The 25,000-nt window shown below is 34.0% G+C and overlaps 1 protein-coding gene across 6 annotated transcripts in view; it reads left to right on the forward strand.

The window, feature by feature from the left end:
* The window catches only part of syne1a (spectrin repeat containing, nuclear envelope 1a), a 329,974-nt gene that overhangs the window by 28,501 nt on the left and 276,473 nt on the right, over positions 1-25,000 (forward strand). For 3 of the 6 annotated variants that reach the window (XM_021468628.2, XM_073933277.1, XM_073933276.1), the window contains exons 1-2: positions 6,762-7,110; positions 11,796-11,857. In XM_021468628.2, the coding sequence (XP_021324303.1) occupies positions 7,005-7,110; positions 11,796-11,857 (168 nt within the window). In that variant the 5' untranslated portion in view covers positions 6,762-7,004. Of the gene's footprint in view, positions 1-6,761; positions 7,111-11,795; positions 11,858-25,000 lie in introns of those variants that run through there. The other 3 variants (XM_073933275.1, XM_073933274.1, XM_073933278.1) reach the window with 1 other exon arrangement.

Below are 25,000 nucleotides of genomic sequence, written 5' to 3' on the forward strand. Positions count from 1 at the left end.
TTTTTGTTTTGTTATTTTTTTGGAGTTTATAATTTTTATTTATTTATTATCCTGTATTCAGCTCATTTTATTAAATTTTTTATATTTTTTGTAGTTTTTATTTAGACTTTTTTGTATGTTAATTATTTTAATTAGGGTTCCGCTGCATAAAACATATGCTGGAATAGCTGGCTGTTCAGTCCGCTGTGGCAACCTCTAAAATAGAGACTAAGCTGAATGAATAAATGAATAAATAATTTTTTTTTGTTAATTTTTTACTGTATTCAGCCCTTTTTATTTTATTTTTGTATTTGTATTTTTTTGTAATTCTAATAATTTTTGAGCAGTCAAGAAAAAAATTCCTTGATCTAACATTAAATATTATTTTAGTTAACCTTTCCTAAAAAAACAATAATCAACAGACTAAAATGATCTGTTTTTTGCATTTATTTATATTTATTGTATTTTATTTCTATTTCTTTAATAATTTCCATTAAGTTTTTTTTACATGCCTTTATTTCATTGTTTTAATGATCATGTTTTGAGCTGTCAAGATAAAATACACTTGCATTCTGTACGTAAAAAATAAACAAACCAAAAGACTAGAACTTTTAAATCTATATTGAAAATGTTAAAGCAAATATGTATGAATGCAAATAAATGTTTGACTTATAAAGCGAGGGTTTTTTCCTCCACTATCATTTATTTGACTGAATACGTCTAGACATCGTCCAAATTTGAGGTGCATTGTGAACACATCTGTCCTGTTAAGAGCACAAAACCGCAGGAGGAACTTCCCCTTCCAGCAATCATCTTGAGTTATTCAGAAAATCATTTGTGTCTTTGGACTGTAATTAGTAATGCTAATTTGGCAGTGTTAGGGATTGGTGCCGGTGCAGTATTATTCATTTTTGAAAGGTTCACAATGTCTGAATGAAAAAGCACAGGAGGAGAGACTCTTGTTATTGGTGAGGGCAAAGTGCTAACAGCCGAACTCACTGACCAAAGATAGAAATAATAATGTTGCTCAGTATGTGTTGAAAAAAAGAGTTGTTGCTGTAGTGATGCTGTTAATGCAGGGAAAGAAGAGGCTCTCTATTCACTGTTTTATTGAACATTTTGTTTGGTCAGTGTCAAAACAAAAATAAAAGTCTATGGAAAGTAGGCACGGGACTATAACCGTTTTCAATGTATACCACGGTTTGGTAAAGTCAAGGTTTTAAAACAGCCAATTATCTGCTTTATCATTCCTAGGGTGTTTGTAAGATTTTATTTATTTATTTATTTATTTATTTATTTATATTTATTTTTTAGGACAACAGTATCTCTAGCAGAAAAGATATCCAAAGATTTAAATTGCAAAGAAATCTGTTTTTGAAACAAATTCGAACAGCAAAAGTCAATGATTCATTTGAATTATTCAGCCTGACGTGTTTACTGCTCCAAAATATTTCTCAACATAAAATATATTTTGTTCAAAGAGGAAAAAGTTTAATTATTTTACCCAGACATTTAAAAAGAATATATTTTAGAGCAGGCAGTAGTCACAATACTGTCTATATAAAATATCATAACTGTGAAATTTTAATCCAAAGTTATTATATATCTGAATCATATACCGGCCCATGCCTATTGGGAAAGTCCTCACATTTCACACCCTGAATACTCTAGCAATCATTCTAAGCAAACAGCAGCTGTATAGCAACATTTTAGCAACCTCTTAGTAAACTCTGATTACCCTAGCAACTAACCCAAGCAAATTTGTTACTGCACAGCATCACCATAACAATGTTGGAATATCCTGAATATCAATCTGTTTGTGCGTGTACGTGTGTATGTGTACATGTGTGTGTGTGTGTGTGTGTGTGTGTGTGTGTGTGTGTGTGTGTGTGTGTGTGTGTGTGTGTGTGTGTGTGTGTGTGTGTCTGTGTCTGTGTGTCTGTGTCTGTATGTGTGTGTATAGTCATGCAGTAGTAGTTCTTTACAGAGAAAAATTATAGGTTTTCATAAATTAATGAGGTTTTAACATGCCTTTTTATTCAGTGACTTCTAAGTTAATTTCTAAGATGTAATGCTGTTATAATATAATTATAGAGTCATTAAATACATAAAAATCTATTTTTTTTGTCCAATGTTTGTTAAAGGTTTATCTTGACAAACTTTCTTGGGGTAAGAACTTTAGTTTTCAGATCAGTTTAATTTCTTAAAATGGACTGAAGAATGCAGAGGACACCCTGTTCAAAATGTTAATGCTGAATTAAGTCATTTAAAAGAGATTTCTATTTAGTGACGAAGAATGACACAGAATTTCTTTAGTTAATTCTTATATGTATTCATAAATGACAAAAAAGAAAACCAATTCATTAATAAGAGTAAAATTAGCAGTATTTTGTGAAATTGTGAGATTTCACAGAGACTGAAAGAGGTACACTAAATTTACAGTTAGTGAGGCTGCATCCAGCTTATCAATAACATGTATATTTAACTACACATTACCACTAGGTGGAGCACTGCTCTTTCTTTCTTTCTTTCTTTCTTTCTTTCCTTCAGTCAGTCTGTCTGTCTGTCTGTGGCTGGGGTGTGTGCTGTGTTTTTGGAGCATTAGTGAGAGACCCATGAGGTTATTTGGATAGCCTGAGGTATCAGGCACAGTAACCCTGCATCTGTTTGTACTGTAACCTCTGCCGATCCCCAGTCCAGAATAGCCCTCAGCATTTACACAACCTTCTTTTAGCAACTCAAAGTCTCATATTGAGAGTCAGTGCTTTTCCTAAAATGTTGGCTTTTTCTCTTTTGTCTTTCTCATGTGGATTTATTCTCAGCCTAGAGGGGCTTTTAGAATATCGCCTTCACATACTAAAGTAATATAGAGTCGACAGTGTAGACTATGAATATAGATATATAGGTCATACACAGTTTTTCTTTATTTTTAAGAGGTGGTTTTGTTTTGTTTTGTTTTGTTGTGATGATGCTGTTTTTGCTCAGTTCTCAGCAATAAATAATGCAGTTCAGTTCAGGACCATGGACAGAGACCAGTCACATGCAGCTACAGAAAACCATTGCTGGATACTGCTTTAGTTACAATATTCCTGTTGTTGTTGTTGTTTTTTCCTGAACATTTCTACCATCAGTTACAGAGCGTAATCACGCAATGACAATTATGCATTTATCAATCTATACTCTTAAACATTCTGGACTATTTTAACCTGAAACTCGGTGAAATGTGGACAAACCATAGCACAGAAACACTATAACAACTGTCTATTTGCAACAACATTACAAACAACTAAATAACACTTTGAGACTGCATAGCTACACCTTATCCACCCAGAATACCTTAGCAACTGCCTTAATACCATAGCAACCTTGTATAAACAACTTAGAAAGCACTCCAACTGCATAGCAACACACTAATATAGTTACACTTTAGCAACCACCAATATTACGTTAGCAACTGTCTACATAACATAGAAACCTCATATCAACAACTTTGCAAGGACTCCAACTGCATAGCAACAACCTAATATCTTGTTTAGTATCTAAATGACACTTTGCGGCAGCATAGCTGCACCTTAGCAACCACCCACAATACCTTATTAACTACATAAATTAGCAACCCCCTTTCAACAACTTAACAAGCACTGCAACTGTATAGCAACCCCCTAGCAACGTCCTAATAATCACCCAGAATACCCTAGCAACTACACAGCAAGTCTATGAACAAGTATATAAACAAGGTGGCGCAGTAAGTAGCGATGTCGCCTTACAGTAAGAGGGTCACTGGTTCGAGTCTCGGCTGGGTCAGTTGGTATTTCTGTGTGGAGTTTGCATGTTCTCCCCGTGTTTGTGTAGGTTTTCTCTGGGTGCTCGGGTTTCCCCTACAAGTCCAAAGACATGTGCTATAGGCCAATTGAATAAGCTAAATTGTCTGTAGTGTACAGTATGTGTGTGAAGCTGGAAGGGCATCCACTGCGTAAAACATGCTGGATATGTTGACGGTTCATTCCGCTGTGGCGACTCCTAATTAATAAAGAGACTAAGCTGAAAAAAAAAAGAATAAACCTATATAAACTAATTAGAGGATTATTTTATAAACTGTAAAAAAGACATCCAGTCTTTGCGACAAATCAAAATCCTCTGTCATTAGAGAATATTAGCCTAAAAATATGCGTCAGACATGATCATCGAGTTAGCTTTCTTGCCCTTGCAGCACATCTTCACTACACACACACATTGACGTCTTAATTTTTTCTTAGTCTCATAAACACTGTGCTAAATAAATAGATGCATTCATAAATACCTGTCAGAGAGAGATTTCATTAAAGATCTTGCTGGACAGATTCCAGGCTTGAGAAGTGCAGATAACAGGAGACTGATAGCATATGACAGGAACCATTTGATATTAATGACTTCCATCATTAAAAACCCTTTCGGGAGGAGACGAATAAAGGAGAAAATCATATCCATGATTAATGAAATGATCATAATTTTAAGGATTATCAATCTCCCCGGGCTTTTCATTTTCTCATATCTTCATTTTCAAAACCTGCAACAATGGGGTAAGGTTAGTTTTCAGTGTTGTATGAAGTATTTCCTTCATACCTTTCAAGCCAAAATACAACAGTATACAGTTGAAGTCAGAATTATTAGCCCCCTGTTTATTTTTTTCCCCAAATTCTGTTTAAAAGTCAGAAGACTTTATTAAACATAATAGTTAATAACTTATTTCAAATTACTGACTTATTTTTACTTTGCCATAAATACAGTATAATATTTTACTAGATATTTTTCAAGACACTTCTATACAGCTTAAAGTAACATTAGAGTGACAAAAAAGGCTTAACTAGGTTAATTAGGTTAACTAGGCAGGTAAGGGTAATTAGGCAAGTTATTTTATAGCAAGGTTTGTTCGGTAGACAATCAAAAATATATAGCTTAGACCTTAAAATGGTGTTTAAAAAATTTAAAACTGCCTTTATTCTAGCCAAAATAAAATAAAATAAAATTTCCTGCTCTGCTAAACATCATTTGGGAAGTATTTAAAAAATAAAAAAGATTAAGAAGAGGGCTAATAATTCAGATTTCAACTGTATATATTTCTAACCCTAAGCCCATTGTGACATCAAAGGCTCCATTACATCTCAATACTGCATCTGTAGTAGTGGAGAGCTGTTTGTTTTGTCTGACTGTTCTAGGAGGTTTATAAAGCCGCAGGGAGCGGTAAATCAGATCGAGCAGTGTTTTCAGGCAAAGTTAATCAGCTCAGGCCACAGGCTTTTCCTAAACCCTAGAATCCAATACATTTTGTGGGAGGGAAGAGAAAGAATTCAGCTGATCTTGGGGAATTTTAAGTGCTGAGCACGTCCTCTATGGTCTGGGGTCTTAAAGGTGGAACACAGTTTTTTATGTACCTGTCAATTTTCTTTTTTTTTTTTCATTCTAATGTAAGGAAAAAATCAACAATACACTTTTTTTAAAGAATACTTTATTTATAGGATTTGTTTTTAGAAATTTGTGCAAAACAGAAAAACAAACTTTTAACACCATACTTTTAACCTTTTTTGTTGCACTTTGTTAATTGTATAACAAAAGTGTCTGTGAAATTTAATTACAATCTATATTTTAACATGTTTTTTTTTTTTTTTTCAAACTTTCACTTCAGCACTTACACTACATGCACATGAACTGCAATCGTATTCATATACACTACAGGTCAAAGGTTTGGGGTCAGTCTGATTTTTTAAAAATAATTTTAAATAAGCTAATTTTAATAAGCTCACCAAGGGTGCATTTGTTTCATCGGAAAAAAAAAAACTGTACAAATTGTAAAATTGTGAAATGTTACTGCACTATAAAATAAAAAGGTCAAAAGTAGTTTACAATTTAATTTAATCCTTTTTTCCAGTCTATGTTTAGTATTTATATTCAATATTTTAGTATATTACTCCAGTCTTTAGTCAGTCTTTAGTAGTATTAATGATATTAGTAATAAAAGCAATAATAATTTAAATAATAAATTCATTTGAAACTTCATACAGTAAGAAAGCAGTTATTTAACATTTAAATAAATATTTAACTATTTAACTTTTTTTTTTTTACATTTTAATAAATGTTGCCTTGATGAACAGAATAATTTCCTTTTAAAAAAATGACCCCAAACTTTTGACCAGTAGTATATATACTCTTCTATATATACTTTTTTCTGTATTTTTACAGCAAAACCAAACATTCGAAGCAAATAATGCCATGTATTTTGGGAAAGATGTCACAAAATTTGGCATTTTAGACGCCAGATTTAAAAAAATGTTTCTGCAAAATGCTGTAGTGACTGATTTATTCAGTTATTAAATAGTGATTTTTTTCTGGCTGTTTGCAGTATATTGCAATATCTGTAAAAAGGCTTTGACTCTAATATATTAAAGCTTTTGCACCTGATTTCATCTAATGATCTGATTTCTGTGCTAAATATGTGTAATTTAGTGCGTATTTAATCAAAACAATTTACACCAAGATTTGTAACACAAGCACTTTTGCAATCGATCAACTATAAGTTTATTTTTTTTCCTTGTTCACCTGCAGTGTCTTGCTTTAAAGAGCTTGTATGCAGTCAGTGTGACTCACAACAGTCATACGCACAGCTCTCCCCCTCCCGTCCCCCTCTCAGATGTGTGATGACATCACAATGTCCCTGCCAAACAATTGGCTGGAGGCACAAGGGGGTGTGTCACCTGCAGAGAGTGTAAAGAGAGAGATATTTAGAGCGGTGCTGCACACATTCACACAAGCACACTCTTTTCTATTACACTGGAAGGACATGGACAGTTTTTTTTGACTGCTTATTTCAAAATAGCAAGAAAGAAATAGTTTTTGTCTGTACTGACAAGCAGCAGAGCAGAATATTTAGGAAAGGAGCAGCAGAAGCTCCACAAGGGGGTGTTTGAGAGTAGTTGACCCTGTGGGAGCCCTCTGAACGTCACAGGTAGATCTGCACTTCATGGACTTGATGTCACTGAGGTTTTGTGGGGATGGAAGTCAAGGGCAAAGTGGCAAGACGATGGGAGGACGTGGCTGCCAAGAAGAAGTCTGGCAATTCCCTTAACTTAGTTCAAGGGGTTTCTCAGCACCTGCGTGGTAAGATGATTGACAGCTGTTTTTTAGGAATGCATCTGGTGTCAGTTATGGATGCCCCTGTGTTTGTGTTCATAGATGATGATTTATGGGTGGTCTGCATGTTTGACAGTTATAAAAGTATTTACAGTGGAATAACTATAAAATGATAGTTGCTTATCTTTAAATGACAATTTATTATAATTATAGTAATATAATATTACAAATAAAATGTAAAAAATATACATAAAATACAAGATAAATATATGGTAATTATCTCTTTCTATATATATATTTGATTTGTTTAATATATTCTATATTTAAAATTATATATTTTTAATATATATATATATTTATATATTTATTATATATTTTAATTAAGTGTATATGTGTTACCTTTTTGTTGTCAAAGCTATATCTTTTATTTTTGTTTATTTTCTTGGAAACGTTTAGTATTTTTTGTATGTTTTAATTTTGCATGCATTTATTTATTTACATTTATCAAATTAATATAATTACAATTTTAATAAAATTAAATAAATCATTGAAAATATTAAAAACAATATCAAAAACTAATATTAAAAACATTTATTATATTATATTATATTTATTATATTATTTTTTATTATATTATTTTTTTATTTTCTATTTTACTTTTATATTATATTATATTATATTATATTATATTATATTATATTATATTATATTATATTATATTATATTATATTATATTATATTATATTATATTATAGACCATATATCATTTTATGTTATATTTTATTTTTATATTATATTATATTATATTATATTATATTATATTATATTATATTATATTATATTATATTATATTATATTATATTATATTATATTATATTATATTATATTTTATTATATTATATTAAATTATATTAAATTATATTATATCCTATCAAATATTATATCATATTTTATTATTTAACATTATATTATAAACCCATCGTAAAAATGGCGGGTAAACACACATACAAAGATGTATTTGTGTTGTTGTTGTTGATTGAGAAGTATTTTTTTGGGGGGGAATAACAGGGTCATCTGTAGGGCATCCTTTGCACACATGTAGAACAGTTCAAAACATCTCAGCAGGTTTTTGGATCATTTTTGACTGTGCAAGAGAGACAAATGAGGAAGTGTTGATTAATCACAGTGCTTATTTTAGAGATTTAATTAGGAAATAGAAAAAAGAAACCTGGTAATAATTATAGATATGGTGAGATAATTTGTGGGTGTACATGTGTGTCAGAACTGTTATATCGTGAGTTTGCATGAGGGTTTCCCGCTCAAAGTCACCCTGTCCTAATGACGGTGGGCTGGACACACACTTACACACACACACACATGCTGTAATACAGACCAATACAGCTGCAATTTTTTTCTTTTGCCATTCATCACACTCTTCTTTTCATCAATATTTGATTGCTCTAGCTCTGAAACAGATTTGATCTAACTATTAATTCATAAAACACAAGATTTTAGCACAAATGACAGTGGCACATGTGGTCTGCATTATGCATGAGTCGGGTCTCCTTCTCAACATGCGCACACACACACACACGCACACACAGTGTAATCCATCAGACAGTGCTTTCATTAAAGACGCTGCTCTGCGTCAGTTGTCGTCTGTGGCTGATGTAACAGTTAGCAGGAAGGATATTACTGTCACCTTGCTGTTCCCAATCAGTGCTGAATCTTTTGTTTATGCTGTTTTTGTTTGCCAGTAGGATACAGTTGGAAATATCACCGTGAGTGAGCTTAGGAGAACTGGGGGATTTTTATTTAAGCAGTATATTTATCTGTTTTCTGCTTTAATAATATGTTAGAAATGTAACTAAATGTCATGGTCACTGAAATCAGTGCATGCTTTTCTGGGTTCTGGAGTTTGATATTGACAGGCACCACATTTCTATAATAACATGTACACACACGTCCACAGAAATTTTAGTGTAAATAAACTGGGATTAACATATTTGTTACAACTCTCTGTGATTTTTTAAGTAAGATTTAGAAGTCTAAAACATTTCTAAAGCAGACCATGTTTGCAATAAAGAGAGTAAAATTGCTCCCGTTAAGTCCCTATAAAGGCAAGTCATTTTACTCGACAGCCATCTTTGAAACACCTCTTGGGCAGTATGCTCGGGCATTTAGTCTATATGGGGAAACATCAAATTCTCCAAAATTACTTGCCAAGCTTATATACGATTACATTTTACATTACGAATAACCAATGAAATTAAGCAACAACTGTCTCTTCAGTTACATTTCTAATTGTTCGTATCACACAAAATCTGCGTCCCAAATGGCACACTATACACTATGCACTCATGCACTATGTACTTATACACTTACACACTTAACAGGATAGTATATGTATGTAGTGTTGTCCCAAATGGCACACTAATGTTTTTTTTACTAAGCAGAAATTCAAACCGTTTCCCTAATGACATTTGACGGTTGCCAAATCCGTGAAATAAATGACCGAATTATCAGATAATACCTGCCGTGAGTATATCCGCATTCACCATCGGGAGGCGCTATAATCACTCTCATAGGAGAATTTAGCTTTCACCATCCAAAATAAATAAAGTTATCCAACATGTGCGCCCGATAGCTCCACCCCTTCCGCTACGTAAGCAAACCTGCGGTCGTTGAGTGCGTGAAGTGTCCATCGTTACACACTTCGTTTAAGCGGCTGAATTAGTGCATCATCCGGGTAATTAAAGTGCACTTATGATTTTTAGACTTTTCAGTGTGAACACACTACTTACACTATTTATACTACAAAATGGCGTAGAATAGTGCATAAGTATGCCATTTGGGACGCAGCTAAAATCTGCAGAAACTCACGTGTGGCCTGAGCCCCTCCCCCGGAAAATTGTCATTCTATAGCGATCGCTGATTGGCTCCTGTACTAGAAGGCGGGCTTTATTCACAATATAGCGATCACTGATTGGCTCCTGTACTAGAAGGCAGGGCTTCATTTACCATATTGACAGTTACACTTTTCCCATTCAAAAGTATACCAGTGACATGTCTTGTGTATTCCATAGGGTGTTTCTCAATACCAAGTACGCAAAGTTTGGACTTGCGTCCTTGGAAGTTCAGGCTTGCCAGGTTCAGACTTGGAAGGATGAGCTCCAGAGGATGCAAATACATCAAATAAACTTACTTGGTATTTTTGCCTAGTGACCTTATTTTAGCTTCATCTGTGTCTTTGTCTGTCACTGACGGCTGTTTATCTGACATCACACATCATGAGAAGCAGACACACACGTGAAAATGGTTGGGGGGAGAAGCAGCTCATTTAGATTTAAAGGCACAGGCTACAAAAACAGCTACACTGAACTCAGACACCAAAATGGGCAGATTCTGAAGGCTATAATAAATAATCTGATGGATATTTTTAGCTGAAACGTTACAGACACATTCTGGAGACACAAAAGCCTTATCTTGTAAAAAAAGGGTAAAATAGGTGCCCTTTAATTCATTGCTTAGCTGTCAAAATGGTCCAATATAAGGTCATATAAGTACGTTAAATATTAATCATCATACATTTATTTGAACTAAACAAAAAAGAAAATTTGTTAGCCTGACAAGGTTTAAAGTAGTAGAATTATGAGTTTGAATTGAAAGTGTGAATTAGTTTTAAAACTGGAAAGTTTAAGAGTTTTTAATGTCAAACAGTCTGTTCAAACACACACGTACACACACACACACACACACACGTACACACACACACACAAAGCAGACTGATGTTTAAGATGTTGCTTGGCTGTCATGGTGTGCGGTTGCTTTGGTATTCAGAGTAATAACTAAGGGGTTGCTTGGTGTTTTCAAATGTTTATATGTGGTTGCTGTGTAATTAGGCATTCTAAGTGGTTGCTAGGATGTTGCTATGCAATTTCAACATTGACGTTTGTGATTGCTAAGGTGTTGCTTGTGTACTCTGGGCCATTGCTAGGATGTTGCTGTGTGGTTGCTGAAGTATTGTGTTTGGTTATCATTATTGACAGATTTTCTACAAATGATGGATTATTTCTCCTGATTGATACACTCCAGATGTATGTGTGCTGCTGACCATTGATGCCTTTCTCATAACATGACATGTTGTATACAGCAGATGCACATTTTACAACAGTATATGCTAGAAAAAAGACAAGATGGTGACATCTAAAATGAAATGAATGTCTGCAGTTCAGTTTTTAAAATATAACTTGTTTTTGTTTTTTAATTGAGCTCAGAAATATTAAAATTAAGATTTTCATTTATCAACCCATGTATTGGTTTTTGCCTTCCAAATACTGTATATAGTTTTGGTTGCTTGTATTGACCTGCATTTCCATATCTATGCACCCCCTACCTTATTTTGACAGGCCCTCAGATATTCAGTTGACTACACGTTGCTTTGTTACTACATGTCAACTAACACTTAAAATATAAGTAAAGTATTAGTAGACTTGGATTAGAATTAGTAGAATTAGTCGACATTCTTGCTAAATTTTTTAAGTTACAAACATAAAGTGACCATTAATATAAATTGTTTTCAGACATTAAGCAGACAGACAGACTGACATGTACTGTTACAGTCATATTTTGGAATCATACCAAATATTTATACGAAAACATGCCTAAATTTCTGTGAAACTAACTTCTGATGTGTTTTGTCTTTCCTTTAGATGAACAGGAAGCTGTGCAGAAGAGAACTTTCACTAAATGGATCAACTCTCATCTGGCAAAGGTGAGTGGAGTCAAGTGTGAAATGTCTGGATCAACATTCATGTGTAGAAGAAAAAAAGCACATCTTTCCACATTGCAGAATTAATCTGTCACAAGACCAGTGGCAGCAGTCCAGCTCAGTGAACATACACTTTAATCTCCTCTTTAGATTACTGTGCCTCATTTTACCAGGGTACAGTCAGTCTGCTGACAGGATTTACCTATAGACTGCTATGCAACAGTTTTACAGTATTATATAATGGGAAAGATGCTGAGTCACACAAGCTCATGTTATATTGGGCTGTTTTTTTTTTTTTTGTTAAATAATTTGGTTTAAGCACATGATCTGTAAATCTATCATAATACTGTTGTCATGTGTTTGTTGTCATGGCAACACATGTATTACATTTAATATACTTCGATACATGAAATATTGGTGATGCAGTGGCGCAAATCATGTAGTGCTGTCGCCTCACAGCAAGAACGTCGCTTGTTTCTGTGTGGAGCTTGCATGTTCTACCTGCATCCGCGTGGGTCTCCTCAGGGTGCTCCGGTTTCCCTACAGTCCAAAGACCTGTGGTACAGGTGAACTAGGTAGGCTAAATTTACCATAGTGTATGAGTGTGAATGAGTGTGTATGGGTGTTTCCCAGAGATGGTTTGTGGCTGGAAGGGCATCCTCTGCGTAAAACAAAAAATATGCTGGATAAGTTGGTGGTGCATTCCGCTGTGGCGACCCCGGATTAATAAAGGGACTAAGCCGACAAGAAAACTAATGAATGAACATAAAATGTTGAACAAACTAATTCTTACTCAATTACATTAAAAAGTATTTAGGCACAGATACATGCTCAGCAAATATATTTAAATAAAGTGCATATAATTACTGCTTCAAAAAATGTAATTCATTTAAACACAGGTAATTTGTTATTTAAAAATGCAAAAAATTTGAACTAAATGTAGAAGATATAATGGCAAGTGCAAAATAACAACAATATACAAAGGATAAAAATGTATGCACTACCTGACAAAAGTCTTGCCGTTGATCCAAGTTGTTGGAGCAACAAACAATAACCTGACTTCTAGTTGATCATTTGGAAAAGTGGCAGAAGGTAGATTTTTCTGATTAATCATCTGTTAAACTCCATACCAATCATCACAAATACTGCAGAATACCTAATGGAACTCTCATGGACCCAGAATTCTCAGAAATCAGTCAAGTTTAAGGAAGGAAAAATCATGGTTTGGGGTGTTTTTCAGTATGGGGTGTGTGAGAGCCTGAGGTATAAATTACATTACTTTACAAACCTCAGGAGAGGGCAAATTCTGCAGCAGGATAGCTTCTTCTCATACTTCAGCCTCCACATCAAAGTTCCTGAATGCAAAGGTCAAGGTGCTCAAGGATTGGCCTGCCCAGTCACCAGTCATGAACATTATTAAGCATGTCTGGGGTAAGATGAAGGAAGAGGCATTGAAGATGAATCCAAAGAATCTTGATGAACTCTGGGAGTCCTGCAAGAAGGCTTTCTTTGCCATTCCAGATGACTTTATTAATAAGTTATTTGAGTCATTGTAGAGATGTATGGATGCATGGATGTCATGGGAGTCATACACAATATTGAATCTTTTTTCACTGTACATTCCATACTGTACATTGTTTCAGTTAAGTGACTATACTTTTGTCTAATCAAAGTCAGACCTTTCTGTCATAATTAAGTAATTAAAAATCAAAACATGATCATATTTTATTTTGGTAAAATAAGCATAATCTTATATGCATATCTCTTATCTTAAGCATATATATTAATATTTTGAAGGTTTGGCACAGATTTCTTTTCCAGAGTCTCTTTAATGAAAACTACGAAATATTTACGGAAATATCTACGAAAATTTTGTTTACATAATGCCACATTGTTTTCTGTCGAGAAAACAGAAAAAAACAGAGCATGTTCTTGCCAAAATATAAACAAATTATAAATCTTATAAAAAGTAAAAATCTTGAAGTCTCCTCAACAAAATGACCATTTGCATAAAAAGCACTGGAATTAAACAAAGTTTTAATGGGTTTCAATGGGTACATTTGTTATTTTGAAGGTCCTGAGTGTATCTTTTTATTACCAGGCTAAAATAGATTTATGAATTTCAATAAAAATACTCCATTTTGGCAAAATTTACAACACAGCTAAGATGATAAGTAAAATAAAAATAACAAAAAACTCCATAATAAATAAATGCAAATTCAGAAGATTTTGACATTATTGAAAGCTGACCCATTAACAGGTGCTTGTATAAATTTGCGTGTAATAATAGGATGATGGCTTATTGATTTGTTTGTGCAGAGTGACTGGTCAAGGCGTTTTTTAATTAGCCGCCACTCCAGATAATTCCAGTTTGATCTCCGAGACCAGGCTCTTCTAATCTTCTGTGACGAAGAGCAAGAAATTCATTTGAAATATCAGTCAGTGGGGAATGCGTCTTGACGTGGCGATTTGTATGAGGTTGCACACCACTGCCTTGCTTGCATTAAATGTTAAGCGCAGGCGATTTGACGTCCATAAACTCTCTGCGTTATTTATTTATCTGTGCGCTCATTACCATCTGTCATGGGCATTTAGGAGCTGTCAGTTTGAGTTGGTGGTAGGATTCGCGGCATCAGTATTTATGCTCTGATTATTTTGCTGACAGGAATCCTCAGGTTTAGTGTTCACACACCTATTTGAACAGCTACTGCATGATGCTTTCTGACATTTAAAGGCATGTTTACAAGCAGATTCTATGTAGACCTGGATTACAATCAATTCATTTGGAATTATTTGACTTTATAAATAGAAATAAGCATTCCTTGTTGTAGTGCTATGTTACCTCTTTCTTTCTTTCTTTCTTTCTTTCTTTCTTTCTTTCTTTCTTTCTTTCTTTCTTTCTTTCTTTCTTTCTTTCTTTCTTTTTTTCTTACTTTCTTTCTTTCTTACTTTCTTTCTTTCTAATTATTTATTTTATTTGTTTATTTATTGTATTTTGTAGTTTTATTTAAAAGTTTTAGTTGTTTTAATATAATTTATTATTACATTATTTGTTTAATTATTTTATTTATTTTATTTTTTATTTTTAGTCTTTAGTATTTTTGCTGTAATTCAATTATTCAATTAAAAAAAACTTTTGTAATTATATTTTGTGTTTTTGTTCATTTTTGTTATTATTACTTTTTAATTTGATTAAGAGTAATTTTATTATACACTATTGTCCTTTCTTGTATTTCAATTCCACTCATTTGTGTGTACATGAGTTTGTGTGTGTGTGTGTGTGTGTGTGTGTGTGTGTGTGTGTGTGTGTGTGTGTATATATATGTATATATATGCTTCTAATAATATTGACCTTAAAGTGTTTTTTTTTTAAATTGCTTTTATTGTAGCTTAAATAAAGTTAAATGTTTTCCAGAAGAAAAAATATTATAAGAAATACTGTGAAAATATCATTGCTCTATTATGCTCTAAATATTGTTTGAGAAATATTTACAAAAGAATATAATTATTGGAGGACTAGGCTAATAGTTGTGACACAATCATATATATATAAATACTGTAGTTGACGTGAGCTGAGTTGATACTTTATGAACTCAAATCAGTTAATTATTACAATTATATTATAACAATACATTTAATTATATATATTTTTATTTCAATTATAATAAGATATATTCTATAATATTGTTCTCAGTTGCTATAATAAAAAATATATATTTTTTTGTAGAAAAATTGTTTAAAAATAGAGTAAACAATTTTTAGAGTATTTGTTTGTTTTACTGTAATGTTCCACAATATGTGTACCTAAAATAATTACAATAACAACTGAATAATACTTTGCTACTAAACCGAAACCTATCCATTAATCAACAAACATTTTTTGCATTCAATTATGTGTATCATGCACTGATTAAAGGGTAAAGTGTGATCATAAAGGTCAAATTCTAAAGGAAAACTGAATCTAGACCAGAACTGCCTTAGAAATCAAGTATTAGCTGTCAGTGTCCTGCACTGAAGAGTGACAGAGAAGAAAATCCACCCTGCCGTATATATTAACTTGGACCCGCAATCCTATTGTATGACAGATGTGACATGATCCTACTGCTTCAATAGACATCACACAAGACGCTTTCTGCCTGAAACGTGTGTGCAGACTCAACGTCTCATTAAAATTGCAAATAGAGAAGTATTTGAACTGATTTTACAAGCGCCGGAATCAATTACATTCAGTGTATCTTGTAAGTCCAAATAATTTGTTCAATAGCTGAACAGCAGCATGGCGTCCAGGCACCCGCTGTTCCCACTTCTCCACTGGTGCCCTTTAACCTCATCCCACTGCTGAATGACGTTGCCTTGGTGACTGCAGTCTCAAGTGTTTGAGGGAGAACTTTGCCAAAAAAAACTGGAAATTTGGCTATTATAACTGTTGACAGGCTGATTTTGAACACAGACTGCAGGGTTTCCAGTCATCTATAAAAGGCTAAAATTAGATTTTCTAAATTTAAGGCCCTAAAAAGTCTTGTTTTTATTCATGAGGTCTTACGGACACTTTGCCTCAGACATATCTACTTTTTTTTTTTTAAAGAGCCCATATTATACATGAAATACGGTCATATCTTGGTTGTAAGGGTCTCCAACAACAGTCTAATATGCATGCAAGGTCAAAAAACACTTTCATGGTCTTATAATCTGCATTTATTTTTACCTAATTATTCCAGCGACTCCCGTATGAATCGTCCAGTGATTCATTTGTTCCCAAACCCCTCCTTAGTGCGAAGCTAATCTGCGCTGATTGGACCGATGACAGTCTGTTGCGATTGGTCGACTGCCTTCAGTCAGAGAGTGAAATGCCAAACAGCTAATCAGCAATATCAAAGTAATCACAGTTCATACACGCTCGATAGTGTAAGGCGTGGATTTTAGCTGCCAGTGGGTCAATGTAAATACAGTCGATGGACTTGAAAATACAGACGACTAACTATTTTATTGAGCAAAAACTCCAAAAACTGTCGAGGAGATCTCCTAGCTTGTCTCACTCTGTTCTTTTCACAGACACACACACAAACACACATATTGCCCTCGTCCTTGCGCGCACACACACACACAAAAACACACACACACCTCCAGACGACAACGCGCGCGCACACACACACACACACAAACACACACACATCCCTCCGGACGACAGCGCACGAACACGCACGCACACACTACCCTCGTCCATGGAGCTCCATAAACAAAGCAGCACGCGTCGCGTTTTTAACGTGTCTTTGCACGCGATATGAGAATATAGCGAGTTAACCTGATACAGTACACGCGGTTACAAGTAACAAATCACAACTAAATACATTTGCAAGCTAGAGTCAACGAGGCAACAACTTTAATCGCACGTACTTACACTTGAGAAATGGAGGAAGAAACCCATCCTGACGTCCATCAGTAAGTTCCTCTTTACTGATCCTTCCTTTAACAAACGCCGATGAAGTATTCTTTGTAGCATGTAGTTTGCAGAAGTTTCCAGTAGTTTCCAACTGCTTGGTTATAATGCTGAGGTTTCATCTTTGGGTAGAGACTCGATAATATCCATCTGCAGTGTGACTTCAATCGACCGGCATGTTTGTGCGCGTGCACGTGAATAACTTGGTTTCGTTCGTACGTCATGGCGAAACAACTAATGACTCTGTATCAAGGCGACTCGTTTAAAGCACTATGAGTCGACTCTTTTATAAATGAATCAACCGTTTAAACACTGTACTCTTACAGATTTAAACCTTAGCTGGATACTTCACTTCACTTAGAGCTGTGTTACACACTACATGGAGGGGAATTTTCAAAAACCCATAATATGGGCTCTTTAAGGTGTTTTTATATTGTTCTTTCTTTGTGAATTCACTTGACTTTTGTATATTTATTATTTGTATTGATCTTATTCTTCATGTATAAGCAGGCACAGCCATTGGAATCTTTTTGGCTTGAAACTTCCAGTCTCATTCACTTTCATTGATTTTTTTTAACTTTAAAAACAGCTTGTTATGTGCTTGATGTTGTAAACTGGAACTTTATTATTATATTATTCTACTTTTTATGTATAGTCATGAACACACTTGCTTGTAGAGCAAGTAGTTTGACTGTTTTCTGCCTTTAATTATACCTAGTCATTTCTCACATAGCCAACTGAATCGGAAGTTCTAAAACAATTGCAAATACGACACTTCCACATTGCAGATTAATGTAAATTATTTTTTTTAAATATATTGTCTCTTGCATGAAAGGAAGTGAGAAAGAGAAGACAATTCAAATTGTATGTTTGTTCTTTCTATTTGTAAGGTTTTGATATTTGCATTCGAAATTCAAGATACAGTACATGAACATTTTAGCCCAAATGAGTTTTTGTTCTGTTTTATCCAAATATTAGCATGATTGTTGATAGAATATTTTATTACAGTTAAAAAAAAACTGCAGATTAACATTGTGAACATTGACATTTTATTAACTCTTAGCGTTATAAAAGCAGTTGCGAATGAAGTCTAAATATCTTGATGCCACTTCTGGACTGCAAAGATGAATTTTGTATATGATAATTTAATTTGATTGGCCAAAGCCATACGCTTTATTTTTATTCTAATTCAGTTTAGTTTGAATATTAGAATTGTACATAAAAGCTTATATATCTGACAAATTTTATTATTTTAAAAATCTATAATTTTTTCCCTAATTTCTGTTTAACGGAGAGATTTTTTCAACACATTCCTAAACATAATAGTTTTAATAACTAATTTGTAATAACTGATTTATTCTATCTTTGCCGTGATGACAGTAAATAATATTTGTCTAGATATTTTTCAAGACATTTCTATACAGCTTAAAGTGACATATAAAGGCTTAACTAGGTTAATTAGGTTAACTAGGCAGCTTAGGGTAATTAGGCAAGTTATTGTATATTGATGGTTTGTTCTGTAGAGACTATCGAGAAAAAAACAGTTTAAAGGGGCTAATTATTTTGACCTTAAAATTAAAAAAAAAATGTTTAAACTGCTTTTATTCTAGCCAAAATAAAACAAATAAGACTTTCTCCAGAAGAAAAAATATTATCAGACATACTGTGAAAATGTCCTTACTCTGTTAAACATCATTTGGGAAATATATATATATATAAAAAGAAAAGAATTCCAATAATTCTGACTTCAACTGTAAATAAACAAATGCCCCAAAAATCAATTTTAGGTGTTGAATATTTATAAAGTTATCATATTTATGTCATATGAATATGTTTATCAACCAGCGGGCCTGAACCTATCACATACCAGCACAAAAAAAAAAAACACTTAACATAAAATACACTGTAATTAATGATACCATTAAGATATTAAAAAATACTGAGGTATCATTACTTTTTGACATATCACACCCTTGATGTGGAGTATTCATTTTTATTAAAATGGCTTTTCTATCTTTAAAAAAATTACCTAAAAACAATACAAAAAATATAATTTGGACTAAAAGAACATCTGGCCTTCAAAAATGTAAAGTCACACTGACAAGAAATTGTATGTGCTATTTTGCAGATCCCAGTTTCACACATGTTCGTGCTCCAGATATTCCTGATCAAACTCTCAGTCCTCCACCAAGTCGCAAATGCAAATTGTCTGCAGTGCTTTTTTATAGTTTTATAATTCATAGCTCAAAGGCACTGGATTAATTCTTATAGCGTATGTAAGATAACACAAAATGAGAATTACACACCGTCTCTCTACTCATTTCTTCATAGTAGTATCAAAAGAGTATTAGGGGATACGCCCACAGGTCCATGGTAGATAATGAAATGTAATTACATGTGAACAGAGTAAATTAGGTGTGTTGGTTTCTCTAGTGAGAGTTGCAGTCAGGCCTCGAAGCCTTTTGTGTGTTGACTTGAATGCCCGCTGGCAGCCTGTCATATTACTGCTATTTGCAGAGTTTGCAGTATTCAGTGAAGCGTTAACATTCGAACACGTTTCTCTCTTGGCTGTATCTCATTCCTCATATATAGGAATATACTGTATGCTTATTATTATCATTACTGCCTGTGCATTTTAAATAGATCAGTAAGTAATAGAGAGGCTGTGAATGTCATTTTAATGAGTTGAATCAGGAGACGACGAACATTTTCACTCATAATTTTCACCTTTGTTTTAAAGCTGTTTCGTTGTCTTTTGTTTGTGGAAGCTGAGGTTTCATGACAGAATCTGAGCAAGATCTTTTTGGTAAACTAATTTATTTGCCTCAATGAAGAAGCAAAACATGCTTCAACCAACATCTTTGCCTATAAACAGTTTGCTGTATACAGTAGTCAACATTAGGATGCAACGGTTATAAATTTTGGTTGTAAGATTATAGTCTGAGGAATAATCACGGTTACACGGTTATCACGACTATTATGATTCATTAAGCACAAAACACCTACTTTAGAAAACCTAAAAAAACCTTTAAAAAACCTTATATTTTAAAGTGTTTTTATTTTTGCTCAGTAACCAAATAATGCTGCACAAAATAATATTAAAAACAAACAAAAGTCTATTACTTAAAAATAAGTTTAAAAAAAGGGCAAAAAAGTTTTTGCATTTAAACAAAAGTAAAATTTTTTACACAAAACATAAATGACAGAACAATGAATAAACAATTCAATAAAAATTGGAATAAATAAAAAAAAGTATTTGTCTAATGTAAATCTATGCTATTAGCTAAGTATTTCCCTTTTTAAGAGAATAAATATAGTCAAAGGCTGCTGAAAATCTGTCTGAAAGGCACCTTTGATCAACTATATTACAAAATGTTTTTTTTCTTTCTTCTTTTTTTTGTAGAAATGTGTCATGTGACTTGCGGTGTGCTCACGGCATTCTTTCAACTAGGTGTACCTGGAAAGCGTGAGCTGCAATGCAAGCTGCGCCTCCATTGGAAATAACGAACTTGCGCACGCAAAGGACACAATATGTGAATAACCCTTCGTTAAAAGCTTTAGCCTTAGTTAATTATCCTCGATGTACAAGTTCAGAACTTCAAACTAGTGCACAGTTGGCATAACTTTGTTTCGTTGCAGCAGTTTGTTCCTTGCAGAAACGCGGCGCTGAGAAACCTTTACGATTAATTAACCATGACAAATGAAATCTCGGTTAATAGTGAAATTGGTTAATCATTGCATCCCTAGTCAACATTTGACAAGTGGATCGAAAAATTTAATCGTCCTAAGGAAAGTAGTTGTTTTTGATTTTAGGACAACTTTGATGAAAAGTTTGGATCCACTGACAGCTGTTGACGAATGTCGTTAGATAAAATTCAAATTAGTTTATTCATCGCTTTTCTAAAGTCTGACCCCCTAGGAGTATTAACTACATAGTGTCTCTGTGCACAATGATGATTTATCTACTCGACAACAGGGTTCACACTTATTTAAATGAACTCCACTAATAGAGAAATCACACTAGAGTTTGTTTTTATTGAACCAAACCTCTCTAGCTTAAACACCCTTTAAATATTGTCTACATCAGACCCAGCACAACACACATTGCAGATCAATTGTTCTTTGTGTCAGTACATCAAAAATGAAACAACGCTGTCTGTCAGTTTACTGTCTGATAGTTACGTCTTTACCATCTTTCATACCACTTGTAACTTTGGTTTATAAAATGTAAGATTCAAACTCACTGGAGTTTACTGAAGATTGCCAGCAAATTAAAAAAATATGTATATATTTAAGTTCAAGCTTTTTTGTATAGCGATTTTCACAATAAATATTGTTCCAAAGCAGCTTAACAAATTGTGCATGTTATTGCATTATAATCAATATCAGAAAGTTTTGGTGTTGTGAATAATAAAGACAGTATACACTCACCGGCCACTTTATTAGGTACACCTATCCAACTGCTTGTTAACGAAACTTTCTAATCAGCCAGTCACATGGCACCAACTCGATGCATTTAGGCCGGTAGACTGGGTCAAGGCGATCTTCTGCAGTTCAAACTGAGAATCAGAATGGGGAAGAAAGGTGATTTAAGTGGTTGTTGGAGCCAGACGGGCTGGTCTGAGTATTTTTTACTGTGAGGATTTTCATGCACAACCATCTCTAGGGCTTAAAGAGAATGATCCGAAAAATAGAAAATATCCAGTGAGCAGCAGTTCTGTGGGCGCATATGCCTTGTGATGCCAGAGGTCAGAGGAAAATGGCCAGACTGGTTCCAACTTATAGAAAGGCAACAGTAACGTTCAACCTTGAGGCGGATGGGCTACAGCAGCAGAAGACTACACCAGATGCCACTCCTGTCAGCTAAGAAAAGGAAACTGTGGCTACAATTTGCCCAGGCTCACCAAAATTGGACAATCGAAGAATGAAAAAAAAACGTTGCCTGGTCTGATGAGTCTCGATTTGTGTTGCAACATTCGGATGGCAGGGTCAGAATTTGGCATCAACACCATGAAAAATGGATCCATCATGCCTTGTATTAATTGTTCAGGCTGGTGGTGGTGGTGTAATGGTGTGGGGGATATTTTCTTGGCACACTTTGGGCCCATTAGTACCAACTGAGCATTGTGTCAACGCCACAGCTTACCTGAGTATTGTTGCTGACCATGACCATCCCTTTATGACCACAGTTTACCCATCTTCTCATGGCTACTTCCAGCATTATGTGTCATAAAGTCAGAATAATCTCAGACTGGTTTCTAGAACCTAACAATGAGTTCACTGTACTCAAATGGCCTCCACAGTCACCAAATCTCAATCCAATAGAGCACCTTCAGGATGTGCTGTAACGGAATATTCGCATCATGGATGTGCAGCTGACAAATCTGCAGCAACTGCATGATGCTATCATGTCCATAACTAAAATCTCTTGAGTAATATTTTACAGTACCTTTTTGAATCTATACCACAAAGGATTAAGGCAGTTCTGAAGGCAAAAGGGGGTCAAAACTGGTACTAGTAAGGCGTACCTAATAAAGTGGCCAGTGAGTGTATACACATAGTCAACCTGCAGTGTATGTATAGTGTAGTATTCTTTCCAGAAAGGTGATATATATGTGTATATGTGTATTTCTGAGTGTATTTTTGTATTGCTTAATTTTTTTTCTTTATTTCTCAGGTATTGCACACTAATTGTCTGTACCGCTTTTATGATACATTAATGAGGTTTTTTTGAATCTCCAAAATCTTCAATAGTCCTTCATTTTTAATTAGATGGACATTTAAGGACATTCTTCAGAATTTGTCATTCTTTATTTTGAATGAGTCAAGTAGATATGAGGAACAGGATGACATAAATGTTTGGTCACTGCCAGGGCCAGACAGAATCTGTGGACGTTTTTTACTATATCTGCACAGAATTAAGTAAAAAAAAATCTGCAGATTTAAGTGGAATGATTTTGGGAGTATAGTAATTGAAAAGTGAAAAACATGAAATATGAAGTATTACATTTTAACTTTTATTTAAACGTTACAATGCAAATCTAATGGATCCACTTCTTTGCTAATCAAAGCAATTCTCTCATATATTATCTACTAAAAGACAGAAAATATTACTTTACAAACTGTATTGCAATTTAAGTAAATGCTTCGATGATGGAATAAAAAATATGCAGGTTTCATGTGGGCCTAGTCACTGCTTAGTTTTTAGATCTTTACATGCACCTTGTGTTATTGCAAAAGTGCAAACTTCTTGAAGACAAAGAGAACTGCTCAGCTTTAGACCAAGATCCTTGTTCGACCCAATAATCAATTCCGAGCAGAATTGATCAACACTGTGTTTAAAGATTTACCAGACTGCGAACCATTCATTAAAAGATACCATCACAGGACGCAAAGAGCCGTGGGTCTCTTTACTCATGCATGTGCTTGCAAATTTGAAGGACATCAGAGAGGCAGGACTGAAGCACTAATCTGCCTAAGAGCCTCAACTTGATTAGCCACTAGAGAGAGAGAGAGAGTGAGAGTGTGTGAGAGAGAGAAAGAGTGAGAGAGAGAGAGAGAGAGAGAGAGAGGGAGGGAGGCAATGCTTAAGAGGCCACCCTCCATTTCAATTTTGACAAATCCTCTCAGACAGGGTTAGGGCTTAATTATGGTATGCCCAATATTGAGGATGAGCTCATTTCTCATGTGTTTGACGGATAGCATGGGTGAGCAGCACACAGCAGATGACAGAATACCCTGCAACCCACATCTGCTTTGTCACTAGACATTTATATCAGTGCCCTATCAGATTTCTGTCGGAATTATGAGATTCAATAATCGCTGCTCACGGATTCACAAACTGTACGCTCAATTTAACAATCAGTGCTCACAGATTTACAAAGTGATCCCTTGATTTAACAATCAGCGCTCAGAGATTTGTAAACAGTGCTCACAGTTTGTTTAACTGTAGCCACAGATTAATAAACTGCTCCTACTGTGTAAAGACGCGTGCAGTTAAGGAATCTGTGGTTCTTATGAATATTCTTCTTTGCTGCTTTGTTTCTCTAGAACATAATTACAGTTATGTCCTTCCCAATTATTTAAAAAATCTGTCAGTTCTGGCGTTTGGAGCAGCAAGGATATATATATGCTGCGGTTATGGAAAAACTAAAAAAAAAAAAAAATTTGATTGAGTTGATTATATGATTCATATGTTAAATTGCTTTGGATTGTTATTCACAGTGAAATGTGCAATACAAATAAATTCTTCATGGTTATATTGGTTTTTAACAGTTACATTCAGATCAGTGCAGCAGAATACAGATGTATATATATAATCGGCAATATCAGGCACTCTGACAGAAATAACTGTGATCTAGTGATCTACGACTTCTATTCATAAATCATGTCTGATATACCCTTAGATCAACATTTTTAAGGAAAGAAACTTTAAAAACTGAAAAGCTTTAAAAGCAAGAATATTTTGCTGCTACTAAGTGCATCAAAATTCCCACACTGTTAATGAGTTTTGTAAATTATACAGTATTTAACTGTAATAATAACTGTTTTACTCTAGGACAGTTATGCATGTTACTGTAGTTGCTCTGTGAAATGATTGTACATTTTATGGTAATGATATACTGTGAATACATATATTGCACAGCAAGATAAAAGGTGCTGTAAACGTAAATACAGTAATTTTACTGTAATTGATTTACAGGAAGTTA

The sequence above is a fragment of the Danio rerio genome, chromosome 20 (genome assembly GCF_049306965.1).
Source record: "Danio rerio strain Tuebingen ecotype United States chromosome 20, GRCz12tu, whole genome shotgun sequence".
NCBI lineage: Eukaryota > Metazoa > Chordata > Actinopteri > Cypriniformes > Danionidae > Danio > Danio rerio.